The sequence below is a fragment of the Balaenoptera acutorostrata genome, chromosome 10 (assembly GCF_949987535.1).
Source record: "Balaenoptera acutorostrata chromosome 10, mBalAcu1.1, whole genome shotgun sequence".
NCBI lineage: Eukaryota > Metazoa > Chordata > Mammalia > Artiodactyla > Balaenopteridae > Balaenoptera > Balaenoptera acutorostrata.
This window is the reverse complement of record NC_080073.1, coordinates 82,131,479-82,149,294: the sequence shown is the minus strand read 5'-3', so window position 1 is coordinate 82,149,294 and position 17,816 is coordinate 82,131,479. Positions and strand designations below refer to the sequence as shown.

The following is a 17,816-nucleotide window of genomic DNA, read 5'->3' as shown; positions in this document are numbered from 1 at the left end:
GTACTCTTTTTACAAAACTTGTTTAAATTACTATCCCTTAAAAGAAATGTAATCCTATTCCTGAAACATTTTCAGGAAAGAAAAAACAAGCTATCCAGCAGCACTGAGGAGCTTAAAAAGAAAAAAAACAAACAAAACCCAGCTGCCCAGACATTGGATTCATTGGGTTTGAAATGGGTTTCAGGCATCTGATTTTTGTAACAGCTGTTTCTGATAATGAGCCAGTTTAGGAACATGATAGAGTAACAGACCTCAATCAGAAGGCATCCATGTCATGGGGTAGTTTACTGCCAATACAGACAGCAACTTTAGTTTTACTGCTGCTTGTCCAAGCAAATCACCCTGCTGGGTTTCACTAATAGGTGTAAACCTCATGGGGCCCAGGACATCAATCCACGAGTGGCACCTGAAGCAGTTATTGGTGGCTGTCTCCACACCCTGCCCAAAGAGTTTCTTTCCTTTTTTTTTTTTTTTTTAATTAATTTATTTTATTTTTGGCTGCATTGGGACTTCGTTGCTGCGTGCGGGCTTTCTCTAGCTGCGGTGAGCAGGGGCTACTCTTCATTGTGGTGCGTGAGCTTATTTCGGTGGCTTCTCTTGCTGCGGAGCACGGGCTCTAGGCACGCGGGCTCAGTAGTTGTGGCCCACGGGCTCTAGAGCGCAGGCTCAGCAGTTGTGGCACACGGGCTTAGCTGCTCCGCGGCATGTGGGATCTTCCCAGACCAGGGCTCGAACCCGCGTCCCCTGCATTGGCAGGCGGATTCTTAACCACCGTGCCACCGGGGAAGCCTCGAGTTTCTTTTCTAATAACACTTCCTCTCCCCAACGACTTCTAGTTCCCATTTTTGTCCCCTCTCTTTTTTTCACCTTTACAATTTTTTTTTTAAATTTCTACTGGTGTAGTACCTTAATGTAGGTGTTTAATACATTTTTTTTAAAAAATCAATGCATTGTTGAAGATACTGAAGACCTTAAAAGTATCTGTCCATTGCATTATATCTTAGCCACTGACCTAGAAGGGAAGTGTGGACAAAGCATGTCACCTGCCATATCAGTAAATAACGGATGTCACCAACCATCGAGTCAGCAGCCACTGCATCTCCCCACAACTGTGCACCCTGTGGGAATTCAGGATGGAGAAAAGCAGGCTACTGGCACAAATAGCTAAGGTGCATATCAAAGGAATGAGTTCAGTGAGCCCAGACTCTGGCACCTTCCGATACAAAGAAAAGCACTAAATTCATTAACTTGAGATGTCTGCGTTTTGTGACTAGCAGTAATCTTTTGATGTTCCAACTATCTGGTTGGAACTCCTATGTACTCGGGCTCCTCCCCTACCTTTTTGGAACAGTCCCTCGGAGCTATCTGAGAGGCTGTCTTCCTGGCTGGAGTCCTCAGAAAGTCCACCGAATAAAACATAACTCTCACCTTTGAGGTTGTGCTTTTTTTTTTTGTTTTCATTCAACAGAAGCCAGCCACTGGGAGAATATTTCAAAATGGCAAGTTCAACCTCAGAATCACTGGGAACTGTAATCCTTGCTGACTCTTCATGGTAACCTTAAACTCTTCCCAGTTATATGATCCCTTCCTGCCCTTTCTCTTAATAAAAGTAAATCCATGGCATTAGGATACACTCAGAAGAGCCCTCCTGGACTAACTGCAGGGTTGCACTTGGGTCTGTATTCCCTGGGCTGGATAGGGAAGGAGCCAGTGGGGCTTGGAAAAGGTGAATCATGCCTAAATCTATTGTTCTTTGTGGCATCTGTTTCTATTGGAGGAGTGCCCTCTGCTCAAATGCCTTTCTTTCCCAGAAGAGCACACTAGTTAAATGGTTAACCGAGTGTTTTAACTACTTTCGGACCTAGAAATGTAAGGTGAAGGAAATTTCTCTTGGCCTGTGGCCTTGTAAAAATGCCATCACCTCTGAGGAGGGAAGCCAGGCCATACTGCATCAGTGCTAAAAAGCGCAGGTACAGGTCTGTGAAGAAGGGGGGGGGGGGGAAGGGCGTCAGAAAACCGCTTGAACCCTGAGAAGGGTGCGTGTGATTAAGAGTTGACAGCCTATTTCTCCCAATCAGGATGACTCAGCATGGATTGCACTCTCCATCAACCTGCACTCACCACTTCCCACCTGTGGAATATATAGGAGAGGGCGGGAGCCTGACCATCCCCAGCAGCTGAAGTAGAAAGTGCGATGTTTGGAAGGCTGTACATAAACCTGGACTCAGAAGGCCACAGGGACGTTGCATGACCTTAGAGGGTGCTACAAAGCTTAGGGAATGGAAAAAAATGGGAAGATCAGACTGCCAGGAGGCCAAACCTGAAAGAGGGCCTCGCTGGGGCTGGATGACGTCTCCCAGGGACTCCTGATGGGAGGGGTCGGAAGGCAGAGGCTGCAAGCAGCCACCTAAAATAAAAGTCTCCTTTTTCAGCATTTTTCCCGGAGCTGGCTTTACCTAGAATTTGTTTAAAATCCTGGGACATCCTTATTCTTCAGTACCTAACATCACAGGACAGGTATCAAGCAAGTTGCGTGCGCGCGCGGGCGGGCCTTTCTGCAGTGATTGTGGTGCGTTACTATCCTCTGCTGGACAAAAACGGTACAGCAAGGTTTCTGAAAGGGAAACTCAATGACCCACCTGCAGGTTTGGAAGTACTGGGGGTGTGGCTAGTGAGTGACTATGGAGATGACACCTTGCAATGGCGTGTCCCTCAGTCAGATGCTCTCTACCCTTCATTTCTATCACTCCGTGGTCTCTGGAATCGATTATCTGAAAAGCGTGCCGGTCAACCACTTTGATCTTTGCAAGGTATGGAGAAAGGTGAGAGAAGCCCTGATTTCCAAGCGGATTCTGGAACAGATTTAGGACCCACAGGAAATCTTCATTTGACACAAAAATCACACTGTTTGGGTTTAGACTGTTTTAGTTTTGCAGTGGGCTCCTGCCAGGGGGTTGAAAAAACTTGTGTTTCTGATGCTTTTTCCTCTAAGTCAAATCCATTCTATGACTTTACCTGATTTACTCAGAATTCCCTTCCCTCTGAAAAATCCTATCAAACATGACCTCACAGAATTAGAGATTCCATAGGATGTAAGCACAGGATAAGTGCTTTGTTTTGTTCAGTGCCATTTTCTCAGCTTCCTCCACAGTGTCTAACACCTCTTAAATACTCAATAAACAGTTGTAAAATGACTGACCAAGTAAATGAATGAATGATGACTTGAAAATCACCTGGTAAAGTATTTTTCAAATAGCCAGTGGATCCCCATTACTAGGTCTTAAAACCATCTTAATGCTTGTGACAACAGCTAGAATTTTTTTAAAAAAGAAATAGAGTATAAATGATCAGGAGGCATCCCATGTTGAATGGGTAAGAATAATTCAGTGAAAAAGTATTTTAAGATGTATACAAACATACGCATTGGTATCGTGGGTATTAGTGCGGTCAGAGTCAAAAAACTTGGAAAATGATTAACACAACCCAGCCCCTCATTTTACTGATGAGAAATCCCCAGATCAAAAGAGATTAAGAAACCATGGGTTAATGACTGGTTACTAATCGGGTATTTCTTTCTTTCTTTCCATACTCAACCTCAGTCCTCACACAGCTGGGAAGGATATTCTTCCTTCAGCACATGAGGGATCATTGATCTTAGCATCCAGCTTGTAAGACATCTGTGCCTTAATCAGGTTCTTCACAGGATGGAGAAATAGAAGTGTTAGAGTGATATGGCAGTAATATTGATTATAGGTTTAGATTCCAAATGTGGACAGGGCACGAATCCATTGATCCAGGTAAATGGCAACCTTGAACATGGGGAAATGCCTCTGATTCCTCCTCTCCCACTGAACATCTCAATCCACTCATCCTTCTCTCCTCTCACATATGCGGCATGGAACAGAATGCATGCAGCATGGAACAGAAAGTGAAATGCCCGTTTGGGAGTCCTGAGGGCTACATTCATGTCCTCACTGTGTCCTGAATATTTGTGTGAGCTTGGACAACTTACCTACCTGTGTTTCTGGTTTCTTCATCTCTAAAATGAAAAGCCTGGACCAGAATTAATGATCATTAATCGTTTTGAAAACCTAGTGAAAGCTATGGGTCCCGTCTCCCCCAAATGCGCATACTCACAGGTATAAATTTTAGTTATGATTTTATGATTTTATGGAGCCCCAGTGGGTAAGGTCTAGAACTGTTCCCTCTCTGAAATACGATACAGAAGGAGTCCGTATCATAGCTCCCCAGAGGCGGAATGACGTGTAGGTAGGGAGTATTGACTGTAGGAAGCTCTTCAGGACAGATGACCCTCTTTTGCCAACAAATGAATTGCAGGGAGGGGGACAAAGAGTAAAGTGGGAGGGAAACCAATAGTTTAAAAGAGACAAATAAGTCGTCCAACTGCAACTTGTGGGCCCTGTTGAGATCCTGATTCAAACAAATACACTTTAAAGATAACAATGCCATTTATGAGACCGCTGAGAATTCGAATGTGAGAATGTTAAGAGACTGTTCTTCAATTTTTTAGGCATGATCGGTATGACGGTTTTGCAAGAATGTCTTCATCTTCTCTAAAAACTTTTAGAGATACATACCCAAGTGTGTATCATGAAGAAAAGGATAAGATGTCTGGAATTTGTTTCAGAATAATATGAGAAGGAGCAAGTAAGTGAGGGTAGATGACACCAGATTGGCTGTGAGTTGACCCTTGTTGACATGACTAAACACTTCATTAAACATTTCTGTCTACTTTTGTATATATTGAAATTTTCTATAATAAAAAAGTTAAAAAAAAAAAAGTACAGACTCTGGAGCCAGATGGCCTGGGTACAGTCCCTGATTCTATCACTTACCAGATCTGTGACCTGTGGGAGTGTCTTAACCTTTCCTTACTATAAACATATAATAATAATTATTTGCAACTCATAAGGTTGTTGTGAGCATTAAATGAGTTAGTATATGCAAGCATGAAGCATGGTGCCTGTCACATAGGAAGTACCCAGTGACTGTTTGCCATTAGCGTGGTCTAGGGGACTCTTCTGAATGGACTGTTTGGAGAGTGACTGGGGACTTGGAAAAATTGTGGATGATCAACTAAAGACAGGAAGGTAAAAGGAAGACAGGGAAGGGGGCAAGTGTGTTAGGCCTTTTAAAGCCTGTGTAACATTTAGAAGGTTTGGCACATGTGACTTATGTCTTTCCTCTTTACTCTTGTACCCTCCAAACTCTCTCTAAACATCTCACAGAGACAGACAGACACACACACAGACATACACACACAGATACACGCAGACATGCAGACACACAGACACAGACACACACAGATACACACAGACACACACACGCAGACTCACAGACACACAGACACAGACACACACAGACACAGAAACACACAGATACACACAGACACACACACACACAGAGACACACACACACAGACACACACAGATACACACAGACACACACACACAGATACACACACACGCAGACACACAAAGATATACACAGATACACACAAACAGATACACACAGACACACACACAGATACACACAGACACAGATACACACAGACACACACACACAGACACACACAGATACACACAGACACACACAGATACATAGACACACAGATACACACAGACATGCAGACACACACAGACACACACAGATACACAGAGACAAACACACAGACACACACAGATACACACACAGACACACAGACACAGAAACACCCAGATACACACAGATACACACAGACACACAGACACGCACACATACACAGATACACACAGACACAGAAACATACAGACACACACACAGACACACACAGATACACGCAGACACAGAAACACACAGACACACACAGACAGAGAAACACAGACACACACAGATACACAGAGACACACACAGACACACACACACACGCACCCCAGATCCCTTTAAGGGGTGGGACTCCAAACCCTCTTTGCGGTTTGGGTTACAGAAAAGCACCAGCCTCCTCCCGTGTGCTGTGGAGGAGGCTGGGGACCAGAGCTTCCCACAGCGCCCCAACCTTTGCCCTGTTCCTGTGGTCACCACCTCCTTTCCGTCACCACTGGGATGGAGAGCAGACTGTGGCTTTGCAGCCTCTGCAGCCGAGGGTGAAGGCACGCAGGTGGACGGGTCTCTGTGGGAGCTGAGAGGAGGCAAGGACCCGGGAGGGAAGTTGCCAAGGCGGCCCAGGAGCCCCTGCTTCACTGGGTGGAGTACTGAAACTGGCCTTTTGGAATTTCTTCTCTGTATTTAACCTCCTACCACAGAGGTGCTACTGCATCACATGAGTGATAAGCTTCCCAGGAGTATTTCCACTGAGTTCACCCATGAGACCACAAATCCCATTTCACCCTTTAATGGAGTGTGGGTGGGGACAATGGGGTCTCCACGTTCTCTTCTCCCCCTGAGCCTGCTGAGCCCAGGGCCACTGGGCAGCCAGATCGTATCAGCTGATAGAAGTAAAAACTGAGAACGCCTTGAACCGGGTGTTAATTTCCTAGGGCAGACATCACACAGTAGCACAACGGAGGGGCTTAAACAGCAGAAAGTTCTGCTCTAACAATTCTGGAGGCCAGAAGTTGGACATCATGGTCCCAGCAGGGTCACACCCTCCCTCCTGGCCTCTGGCTGTTCCCATCCACCCTTGACCCTCCCTGCCTGCATAACTCCAGCCTCGGCCTCTGTTGTCACCACTGTTCTCCCCGCGTGTGTCTGTGCTGTCACGGGGCTCTGCGTCCTCACCTTTTCTCCGTGTCTCTCTCTTCCTATAAGGACATCGGTCACCTTGGACTAAAGGGCCACCCTACTCCAGTATCACCTCCTTACATATGCAGCTGCCGTTTCCAAAGAAGGTCACTTTCTGAGATCCTGGGGGTTAGGACATCAACATATCTTTGGGGGGGGGATGTAAGTCACGACATAACAGATGTGAATCAAGAAGTAAAAAATGAGGGGAGGGATAAATTGGGATTGGGATTGACATATACACACTACTCTGTATAAAATAGATAACTAATAAGGACCTACTGTATAGCACAGGGAATTCTACTCAATACTCTGTAATGGCCTATATGGGAAAAGAATCTAAAAGACTGGATATATGTATATGTATGACTGAATCACTTTGCTGTACATCTGAAACTAACACAACATTGTAAATCAACTATACTTCAATTTAAAAAAAAAGAAGTAAAAACAGTGAGTGGAGCAGCGAGGTTTCCTCCATAGGCTGAGAACCCCTGGGGACCACAGTGTAAAAGGACCAGACTGCTAACCTGTCCAGGTGGGTCTGGGCACTGCAGGAAGGTTCTCTGCTGATGCTTGTGCTGGTCTGTGACATGCAGACAGAGTGACAAAGGAGGAACTCCCACCCAAACACACGCAGAACCCTGGGGGAATGACATACGCCTTAATCTGTCGTGGGTGGAGAGCGACCCTTCCCCAGGGCAGTGAGCTCCCACTCTGGTGAGAAATTTCGGGAGCCCACGGGGAGGGTGGGCGAGTTTGCATGGAACCCACAGTTCCCTGCTCAGGGGAAGTGGTAGAAATCATAACAATTAAGACGATTGCCACTTGGAGTGATTGAGCACAAACTTTGTGCTGTTTTTCCCCCCAGCAGCAAAATTAGTCAGATTCTGAACTAATTTGTTCTTGTTGGAAAAAGAAAATACACTGAATGGAGATGTTTTGCATGTTGCTATTAAGTTGCTTTTAAGAAATTGTTTTAACTGGAATAGTGTTCTGATTGACTTTGAGGACTAGGATATTTTTAACAGGTTCTGAAGGCAAAGAAGTCTTCATGGGAGAAGCATAGGGAAATGATGTGAGGAGAGTCGGTGGTTCTTCGAGCTGCCTGGAGTCCTTGGAGGTCATCCAGGTGGTTACAGATGGCCTCTGAGACTAACGTGATGGCCTCTGAGACTAACGTGATGGCCTCTGAGACTAATGTGACGGCCTCTGAGACTAATGTGACGGCCTCTGAGACTAATGGGACCAGGTGTGCGTTGGAGTCCAGCACAAAGTATATTTAAGAATCTCACCATTGGTATCACATCAACGGTCACCGCCTAGGGAATTTTCTTGGCCAAAGTGTCTAGAAATGAAACAAAAACTGCCTCTTTCAGTTTATTTCATTTATCAGAGCAAAAAAAAAAAAAATCCTCATTACATTTCCCTTTCAATTCTACACTTTTTCCAGTTCACCCAACTGGTAAAGGTCTGAGTTTCTGTGAGATTCTATTACTTAATAGCAGGTAGTTTGGGGGAAATTTATTTAATCTACCAGTTTCCTCATTTATAAAGTGGGAGCAATAACAGTACCTACCTCCCGAGGATTACATGAGGGTTAAAGGAAAGAATCTAAGCAAACAGCTCAGTGAAGGACTTGGCAAGGAGTGAGCACTAAATAATGTACACTGTTCAAGTTGTTATTATTCCTGGTTTGCAGATTCTGCCCTGGATGTTTCACTGCATTTCTGCCTGGAGGATTACCCAGAGCACAAACCAGGGTCAGTAGGACTTAAGGAAACATTCAAAGCCTGTCTAGGAAGTGGAGGTCAGCATCCTGTGAGCTTAAAAAATGCTCTGAGAATTTGGGAAGAATCCTGTGAGCACGAGAGTGTGTCCACAGGAATGCAACCTATAGGGCTAAGCCCACAAGTAGAATAACTTAAATGATAAACTGGTTTCGTGTAGATGGCAGGCAACAGAATTTGCTCTATGTTCTGCCAGCAAAGGTCATGTGCAATTAGTAATTAGTCCACATAGATAAATGGCTACCCTGCAATTTTCTTGGGCAGGATTCTTCCCCAGCATTCCCCATCCTGAAGTCACAGTAAAAGCCCGGCTCCTTACAAGGATCTCACAATCTGTCCTCATCTCTGACTCCTCGACCCCTCTCGGTTCAGGCAGGGTCTGGCCTCAGGGCCCTTGCAATTCTTTTCTCTGCCCCGGGGGGAGAAAAACACACACACACCTCTTTCTGTAGTCTCCCCTGGTCCTGGTTAAAGTTGCACACTCACTCCATCCCTCTGGCCTCTCCTTCCTTGCTTTCTGTTTCTCCTTGGCACCAACACCTTCTAACACCTTAACTCTCTGATGTATTTATTTGGTTTGTCTTTTTTTTTTTTTTTTTTGGCCGCGCAGCTTGTGGGATCTTAGTTCCCCCACCAGGGATTGAACCCGTGTCCCTTCGCAGTGAAGGCAGAGTCCTAACCACGGGACCGCCAGGGAAGTCCCGGTTTGTTGTTTGTCTTGCCCTAGCCCCCCCACTGCTGAGGGTAAGGCTCTGTCAGGGCTGGGATTTGTTTTGTCCATGGCTGTATCCCTGGTGCCTAGAACAGGGACTGGCACCTGTGGCTCAGTGTTTGTGGAGTGTGGGGCTGGATTCACACACACAGTTCTTTCAACGCGAGATAATGTATCATTGGCTTTGTTTCATAAGCCAGTGTCCCAGCCACAGCACCAGCAAATTACCTACGTAAATGTCAGAAGGGAGTGTCATGTGACTGTAAACTGAGCCAGACTGTTGATTGATTTTTTGTACTTTACAGAATCAAAGTATTAGGTTGCCTAAAAATTCCTAACTTCTGGCTTTTCAGGAAGCTTTATATCACACTGCTAATTTACTTATTGACAACATTTTGACATGGCCTTATTCTTACTCTGAAGGGACTAATTTTAGTGATGTGTCCATGAATTATCTTTTTTCTCTATTTTTTAGCATTTTCTTTAATAAGCCTTTATTACTTGGAAATGAGAAATAACCAATGACTTTTGAGGGGGCCTTCCTACTAATGTGTGCAAAACTCTTTTATGAGGCAGAGAAACATTTTTAAAGTCATTGTCACTTGTCAGAATCCCTGGGAGACCCAATCTTTTGAAGAATTGATGATCCCAGTGAAAGAGCAGAGGGCGGGGTTGTATCATCTTGGCGAGATTATCAATACTTGGTTTCTCTTCCCAGGATTCAAAGGTATTTTCAAGAAGCCATGACTGGAGAGTGAGATTTGACTTTAAAATCTAGGCCACTGAGGGCCTACAGCCAATGGAACTTTCTGGTTTCTGAGGAGACCATGAGATGCAGAGAATGCTTTATTTGATATCCAAGGACATCCACGATGTACTTCTTAACTCCCAAAGAAGTGATACAACCCTGGCTATTCAAGAGGTATTTAGGAACAAAAATTAAAATAAGATTAGGTAAAGTATACACAATACGTTAAAAAGTGCTTTACACACTGCAAAGGGCTCTGCAAATATTTGGTGCTGATGTTTCGAATTAGCTGGGCCCTGAATTTATCTGAAGGAAAAAGGACTTTGAGTTTAAACATTCCTAGTTGTGTGACTTTGAAGCAATCATTCTACTTTCTTAGTGTGTTTTCTGGTTTAATGGAGCTCTTTTTGGTTTTACCTCACATGACTCTTTAGGAACGCAAATGGTTGTGGAAATATTTGGGGAAGCATAGTGCTCTATATAATCTGAGCTGTTATTCTGGAGCCGTTGAATTGGCCAAGGCCTCCTAGAGTCTAAAGTACAGTGCATAATTTCCTATGAGAATCATGTTGGTAAGAAGTGCCCTTACCTTAGGTAGATATGCTCCCAAAGTTAATATCTAAATGAATTTTCTCTTTAATGCAATGATTTTCCTTCTATATTAAATATTTCTTTAAAAATTCCATAAGGGATAAGGTGGATTTTTTTTTTTTTTTCCAAAGGAGGAAGCCAGGGTGTAGCATGCTGTTTCCAACTTACCAAATCAGGAACCTGCACTCAGGTTGGAACCCTACATCCCTTTCCCTAAAGGATGGGCTTTATGGGAAGTCTATACCACCTGTGGAAATATAGGCCTTCTCTCTGAGTCTGGCTGTGTCAAGGATTCCCCAGGACTGGATTAAATCAACTAGAGGGCAGGAAGATGGGCTGGGGAGGCAGCAGGAGTATCAAGAAGGGTTGAGGTGACTCTAAGGTGACAGCCTTGCTGGAGTGGGAAGTGTTTCCAGCCTCTGGAGGGGAAAGGAGAGAGCTCAATCCTTTTGAAAAGGGGCTGGCCCAAAGCAGGTCCCAGCCTCCCGTGGGTCTGGCAGGCCATCTGGCCCTCAGGCTGTGATTGGAACCAAGTCCTGGAGAGGGGCCCCTATCATGGCCCAAGGTGGGAAGACCCTGGTCCTCTGTTAGCATGGAGGGTCCCGGTTTTTTACCCTCACTGTGGTATCTCCAGAGCCAACATGGAGTCTGCCACCAAGAGATGCTCATAAATACTTGCTAAATCAATAACTGAAGAGTGGTTAAACTATTAGCAGTGACAACAGAAGTATTTGCAAACTGCCCAGGGTCCCTACTGGTGATAAAAAGGATTTGGGCAAGAGGGGTATCCATAATTCTATCAGTGGAGCCTCTAGCCAGAGAATGCTGTTTTCTTCCTGTTATGGTGATAGTAGAATCACCTTTTCCACAGCTATTTAAATCTAATAGTTAAGGCTACAGAATCCTTTGGTTGATAGGTGCCACATTTCACAACCATAGTACCTGTTATGGTATAACAATAGTATAGTTCATAATTTTTAGGTTTCAAAAAATACAGTCTATCAATTCAAGTTTGGAATATTTAACACTATTGTCCATGAGATTAAAATATTTATTCAATTAGATTGAAAATCCTTAGAGAAATCAACTCCATAGCTTTTGGGGAGGGGGCCCAATTTGATCTACTCACAAGTGGGGATTTGGGGGAGGGGGAGCATATTTTGGGATTTTGGGTATGGAGATTTTTTTCAAAGCTTTTATACTTTCCTACTTCTAGGTGGCTATAAAGTGTCCTGATCACCTTCTGGCAATGTTTGTCTAGATAAAACCTTTCTTTAAGATAGGCCTTGTCAAAGACACAAGGTAGCTGTTGAGAGTACAATAATGCATTTACAACATCTGTTAAATGGTCGTTTGTGTAAGTAGATTTATATAAACAGAAAATAGTTCTATTTTTTCTTTGCCAAGCAATCAAGCAAAACCCTAGGAACAACAAAATTAGGCGGAGGCCTTGGGGACAATGGCCATGCCTTCTCTGAGTAAGACATGAGCACCATCTGGAGGACCCATTTGAAAGTACAGCGTGGCAACTGAAGAACCTAATGTTTTCAAGCATCAGGGTACAACTGGTGAACAGGTGGGCAACAGAGGCAGGAAAGAACTACCTCCATTCCATGGCTTGAGCGCCTACTGTTTCAAGCTTCCAGTAGAGGACTGAGAATAGAGTTACTGAGTGAGGTACTTTCAGCCAAGGTGGGAGATGAAACCCTAACATCTGAAGAGTATTAACATTAGCTCCCTAGTAAATATAGGTCAGGAAGTGCTTGCAAGAGGGAAACAAACAGGCAAATAGGTCCCCAATTCGCTGCATCCTGTTATTCCCTCTCTCTACCCTGAGTAGCGGGCCACATACAATACCCATTCTATTCCCAAGACATAAATGACTAATAGTTTAGTTTAGTTTTTGGTGGTTTTTTTTTCCCCAGAGGCATTTACATTTTAATAGATTGAAAGCCTTAGTAAAAAAGAGATCAATAACAGGAGAATTTCCAATAGATGTCAACTTTTGGCTTTGGTGGAATAAGAAGAACCATCCCCTTTATCAAATACTTATTATTCCTTTTAAACAAACTAGGTCTCTTCCTTACTGATTCAATCGTTTGAATGAAAATATTTTAAAAGGAGTATTTAACCCCTTAAGAGTCTGAGTATTTAAAAACGCCTGCATCTCCTGTTTCTCTATTTCTCATGAGATACTGGAATTTCTAACCAGAAAGTAGTCCCTCAACACTTCTCAAATATCTCTGGTGAAAAAATTTTTTTTAAATTTCCAGTACTTGAGGGACCAATACTTGGGTAAATTAAAATCAAAATGTTGTGAACTTTATGTTCATATCTAAGAGTTTAGTGTCTCTCTGTACTTGTCACAGACCAATAAGTGTGCAGACTGGCACTGGTCTGCGGATGGCGTTGGAGGATCACTGCTGTACCTTGTGTTTTCTCCCTTAAAAAATACCTGCATTTGGCCTAAAGATCTCTGCCCACCATGACCACCACGGTTACATGCAAGAGCTTGACTTACATCTCCCTTCCAATTTTTAAAAGAAGATAGCCTCTGAATCCATAATTACAGACATTTCAGACACTTTCTCATCTCCATTTAAACTGACCCTCTACTTGCACTGTGTTGACAACAACTTTCCATTCCCTTGTTCATCAGTTCAACCGGTTTGGTGTTGCTAACTTTATTGGCGGTGAATTTGGCCTGGAGGCCAGAAGCTCGTGTAAGACACTTGGGTAGCACAGAAGTTCAGGTATTTGAGGATTCCCAGGAGAAATCCATCTAGGAAAACAACATAACTGACAAGACATATGCTTGCTTTTTTTTTTTTTTTTCGGCCACTCCACAGCATGCAGGATCTTAGTTCCCCGGCCAGGGATTGAACCCGCACCCCCTGCAGTGGAAGCGGAGAGTCTTAACCACTGGACTGCCAGGGAAGTCCCGACATACGATTTCTTGATATAAAGATTACAGGAAAGCCTCAGTTGAATTTTTCCCTCCAAAATACAGGTTGAAAGAGTCTTCTGATGGATAAGCAATTCTGGTATTCTGAAGTTTCTTCATCCATGGGTTGGAAGGCAATTAATTCTTTTTTCCTTATGCCTATAACCCCAAACTGAAAATTCCACATGGCCATGTATTAAGTGTATTAAGTTCATACATTTCCATTTATAAGGCACAAACCCTACACATCTCTCAAGAGAAAGGAAGAAAACAAAGATATGAAGACAACAAAGTAATCTAGGAAGAGAGGAGATTCATCAAACTGGAATGAAAACCCACCTCCCTTTTTAGTAAACAGAGACCTTATACTGATAGGAAATACAGCCTCTGGGGAGGGTTCCAATGCAGCCCCCTTCACTGGATCAATGCAGAAGGCAGTCCTCAGGGGGGCTGCGTGGCCAGAACACATCAACCGCAAGCCCCCCCCCATCCCATAGAAGCTGCTGGGCAACTATGTCCTAAACAGAACATTCTGCCTACAGGGTGCCCAGTTCACCATCCTCACCCAAAGGAGCCTTCGGGGACCAATCCACCATGAATGCACACATGTGCCTGTCCTGGGGCTTGATTAATTTAAGCTGCTCTAAGCTGAGGTACAACTGCCTCCCGAGGACCCTGAACTAGGGTAGTTATGCGGGTCCTTCATGGGGCAGCATCTATTTAAGAGGCTGGACCTTGAGTTCCTCTTGAAATAATCAGATCCCTAGTGGGACTCTTAGAACCAATTCATTCTACCAGGGGCTTTTTGAACATGCTGGTCAAAATCTGGAGAAGATGCTCTGGAAAAAGCTCCAGATCTTCTGGCACGTAAGGCAGCCCTAATAGATCTCAAGTAATCCTGCAATGCACAGGTATAAAACAGAAGGGTCCCATGACACCAAACGGTATCCATGCTTGCTGGCTGGACCTCCTGATGGCTCTTGGCACTGTATTTTCTACTACTGTTTCCATTAGTATTATATGAGAGTAAGTTTCCTGAATGTCCACATGGATCCAAGCATTTCCTGGAAGTATGACTGCTTCATCGTCCTCTCTATCACCATGCAAGGTACAGATGGGAGTGAACAGCACTTGGGAGAAAACAGCCAGGAAGACATCATCCTGAGAAAAGGATCAGTGCTAGAGTGGGCCAGAGAAGGGACCAGAAGTCAGACGAACCGAGTAATTCATGATGTCTGAGGGTTTTATGGAATCTTCTTGAAGATTCTGACTTCTCCACCCCGGACAATCTGAAATCCAAATGAAATCAGGTCCTTGGGCCAATGTACCCAATTACCAAAGACCAGCATCATAGAAGAATGCTCATTTCAATACAGTGTGGTCCAGCCACCTCCTAACTTTTCCAGTCCGGTTGGATCATCCCTTTAGACCAGGCCTTGCCCCTGGAGGCCACAGTCAGAATTCTACTAAATTTTCAGGCATGAAGATGGTTCTTAATTCAGTGTCCGATGAATCTTAGCCAAGGTCCCTTCCCTTCCTGTGTCTCGTAAGGCTACAGCCCAGAGGATAAAGGAATACTTTCATTCACAACAATAACAGCAAAACTCTTGGACCCTTTGGCTTCCTAATGCCATAGCCATAGCCACCCTCGGAAATATGTACTCATTTAAAAGCCTGCTCTAAAAAACAAAAAGTCAACTCCTACTGTTGATTCAAGTTTTCCCCAAATCATATCAGGCCAGCTCCACACCACGCCCCATCTGCCGGCCTCAAGGATCTTTCTTGGTCAGTCTGGCCTTGATTTTTTGCCTCAAGAAGGCTGCAGTGGCTGCACTGCAGGCGACCAAGAAGAGGAAGGAGAGGCAGGCCATGTAGATGGACAGGGGGCTGTGGCGTTGCAGGAAGACCTCCTGTCGCCCCTTGTAGTCTAGGAGGATGGCCTCCAGCTGGGACAGTGTGCAGACAGACAGAAAGGCGTGGAAGATCTGATGCCCGTGGCCCACGATGTCACAGGAACCCGGGAAGTACTTCTCCGGAACCGGGCAGGAGAAGAAGTAGGCACTGACCAGGAAGAAGACGATCTGGAGGGAGTGGTACCAGACCGCCTGCTCCTGGCAGCCAGACAGGTGGCACAGAACCACGCGATGAGCCACGGGGCTGATGTCCAGGATGAAGGCCAGCCCCGCCGGCACCACCTGACAGATCTTCCTCATCACTGGGTAAGGCCTGCGGTAACGGTACTTAGCGTAGCAGCAGCCGGCGCAAGATAACCAGCCACAGAAGGCGGCTGCGGGCAGGAAGAAAAGCCAGAAGTGCTCGTACCAGGCCTGGTCGGAGGTGTAGAAGAAGTGGACCAAGGCACTGCCGTACTGGTAAACGCTCACGCCCACGTAGTCCACAAAGTAGAAGGTGTAGTGGGAGAGCTCGGACTTGGACTGCAGCAGGTGGGCCAGGAGGCTGAAGGTGAGGTAAGTGATGGAGGACAGGACGTAGAGGAGCAGGGGCAGGGCGTGGGCAGAGGTCCATGGCAGGCCCTCAGCCTCCACAAAGGCCCAGAACCGCAAGAGGACGGCCAGAGCCGCCAGCAAGTGGGTCCAGACGTTGACCACCTCGTTGTGTTTCTGAAAGAGGCTGAAGAAGTAGTAACGCCACTCGTGGCCGGTGGGGCGGTACCCAGCATGGATGTAGGGCTCCCGGAAGAGCTGGGGCACGTCGGTCTCCGGGACGGTGCCGGGCATCTTGGGCAGCCCATCCTCCAAAATCTTGGGCAGGCGGCGCAGATGCTGTCCACTCACGGACAGGGTGCTCAGACGCTCCAGGATGGCAGTCGTCATGGCTACACGGGGATGCAACCTACAGGAAACAGAGTAAAATGGGCAAAGATGTGGTGAGGGGCTGCTGAGCAAAGACTGTGAGGGAACTATGGGTTTTCTAGTGCAGCTGGGGAGGCGGGACTGCAGACAACTTCTTTGAGCCTCCTTTTTTTTTGTATGTAGGATAATAGAGTTGGACCAAGATCGCTTACTGCTCTGACATTCTGACTTTGTCTCTACTACTCACTACAGAGTGAGGCAAAGTCACATCTTGTAAAATGGGAATGTCAGCCACCCCATTTTAATGACATCTAGAAGGTAAGTGAGGGTACCTTTAAAGCTTTCGAGTTTGCTAGATGATAATAAAATGTAACCATCAGGGCTTCCCTGGTGGCGCAGTGGTTGAGAATCCGCCTGCCAATGCAGGGGACACGGGTTCGAGCCCTGGTCCGGGAAGATCCCACATGCTGCGGAGCAACTAAGCCCGTGCACCACAACTACTGAGCCTGCGCTCTAGGGCACATGAGCCACAACTACTGAGCCCACGTGCCACAACTACTGAAACCCACGTGTCTAGAGCCCATGCTCCGCAACAAGAGAAGCCACCGCAATAAGAAGCCTGCACACCGCAATGAAAGAGTAGCCTCCGCTCACCGCAACTAGAGAAAGCCCGTGTGCAGCAATGAAGACCCGACACGGCCAAAAATAAATAAATAAATAAATAAATATCACAGCGAGCCAAAAACTCACTAAAAATCGCTAAAATAAAAAAAAAAAATGTAATCATCAGACAGGCTCTATCAGCACGAAGTTTTTTTTTTTTTTTAAGGAATGGCATAGCAAGAGACACTGTTCCATTTTATTTATAACAGTAAGAAATTGGAAAGAACTTTCTTGTTCCACAATAGGAAATTGGTTTTAAAAAATCATAGAACCATAATTTACTCCATAAAACAGAATTGTGAGCAAACAATAGAAATATGTTGTGAATGTATTTAATGACATGAAAAGATCTAGCTGTATATTCATTGTCTATTATCCCAGTGTCTTCCTAGTGGAACCTAGTAGTTTTCTCTCTTCAAATCTCCTATACTTCTTCATCCATCCTCACTCAGCCTAACCTTTTTCCTATTTTATTGAGAAAACGCAATCAATCAGAAGAGACTTCTGCAATCTACTACCACAACATTTACCCACCAGCCAGCATTTCTGTCACATATGCTCCTTTCAATGGCTGGAACCATCTTGGTGAAGACCAACCCTTCACTATTCTGTCCCTTGGCGTCATCCATTGAAGAGTTGCACATCATTGGAATGACACAAGAGGGCGCTTTAAATGAGGGATCTTGTAAACCACTCCAAATCAAGTCTCGAATAGTCTTGAGCTGGCATAGACACAAGCACTCTTCAACCATACAAAGCTTTTTTATGTATTTTA

The 17,816-nt window shown here is 45.0% G+C and overlaps 1 protein-coding gene across 2 annotated transcripts in view; it reads right to left on the bottom strand.

The window, feature by feature from the left end:
- Nucleotides 1-8,184: 8,184 nt before the first annotated feature.
- The window catches only part of PAQR8 (progestin and adipoQ receptor family member 8), a 116,912-nt gene continuing 107,280 nt past the window's right edge, over nt 8,185-17,816 (bottom strand). For both annotated transcript variants that reach the window (XM_057554928.1, XM_007193870.3), the window contains one exon: nt 8,185-16,418. In XM_057554928.1, coding sequence (XP_057410911.1) covers nt 15,335-16,399 — 1,065 coding nt within the window. In that variant the 5' untranslated portion in view covers nt 16,400-16,418 and the 3' untranslated portion in view covers nt 8,185-15,334. The remainder of the gene's footprint in view (nt 16,419-17,816) is intronic.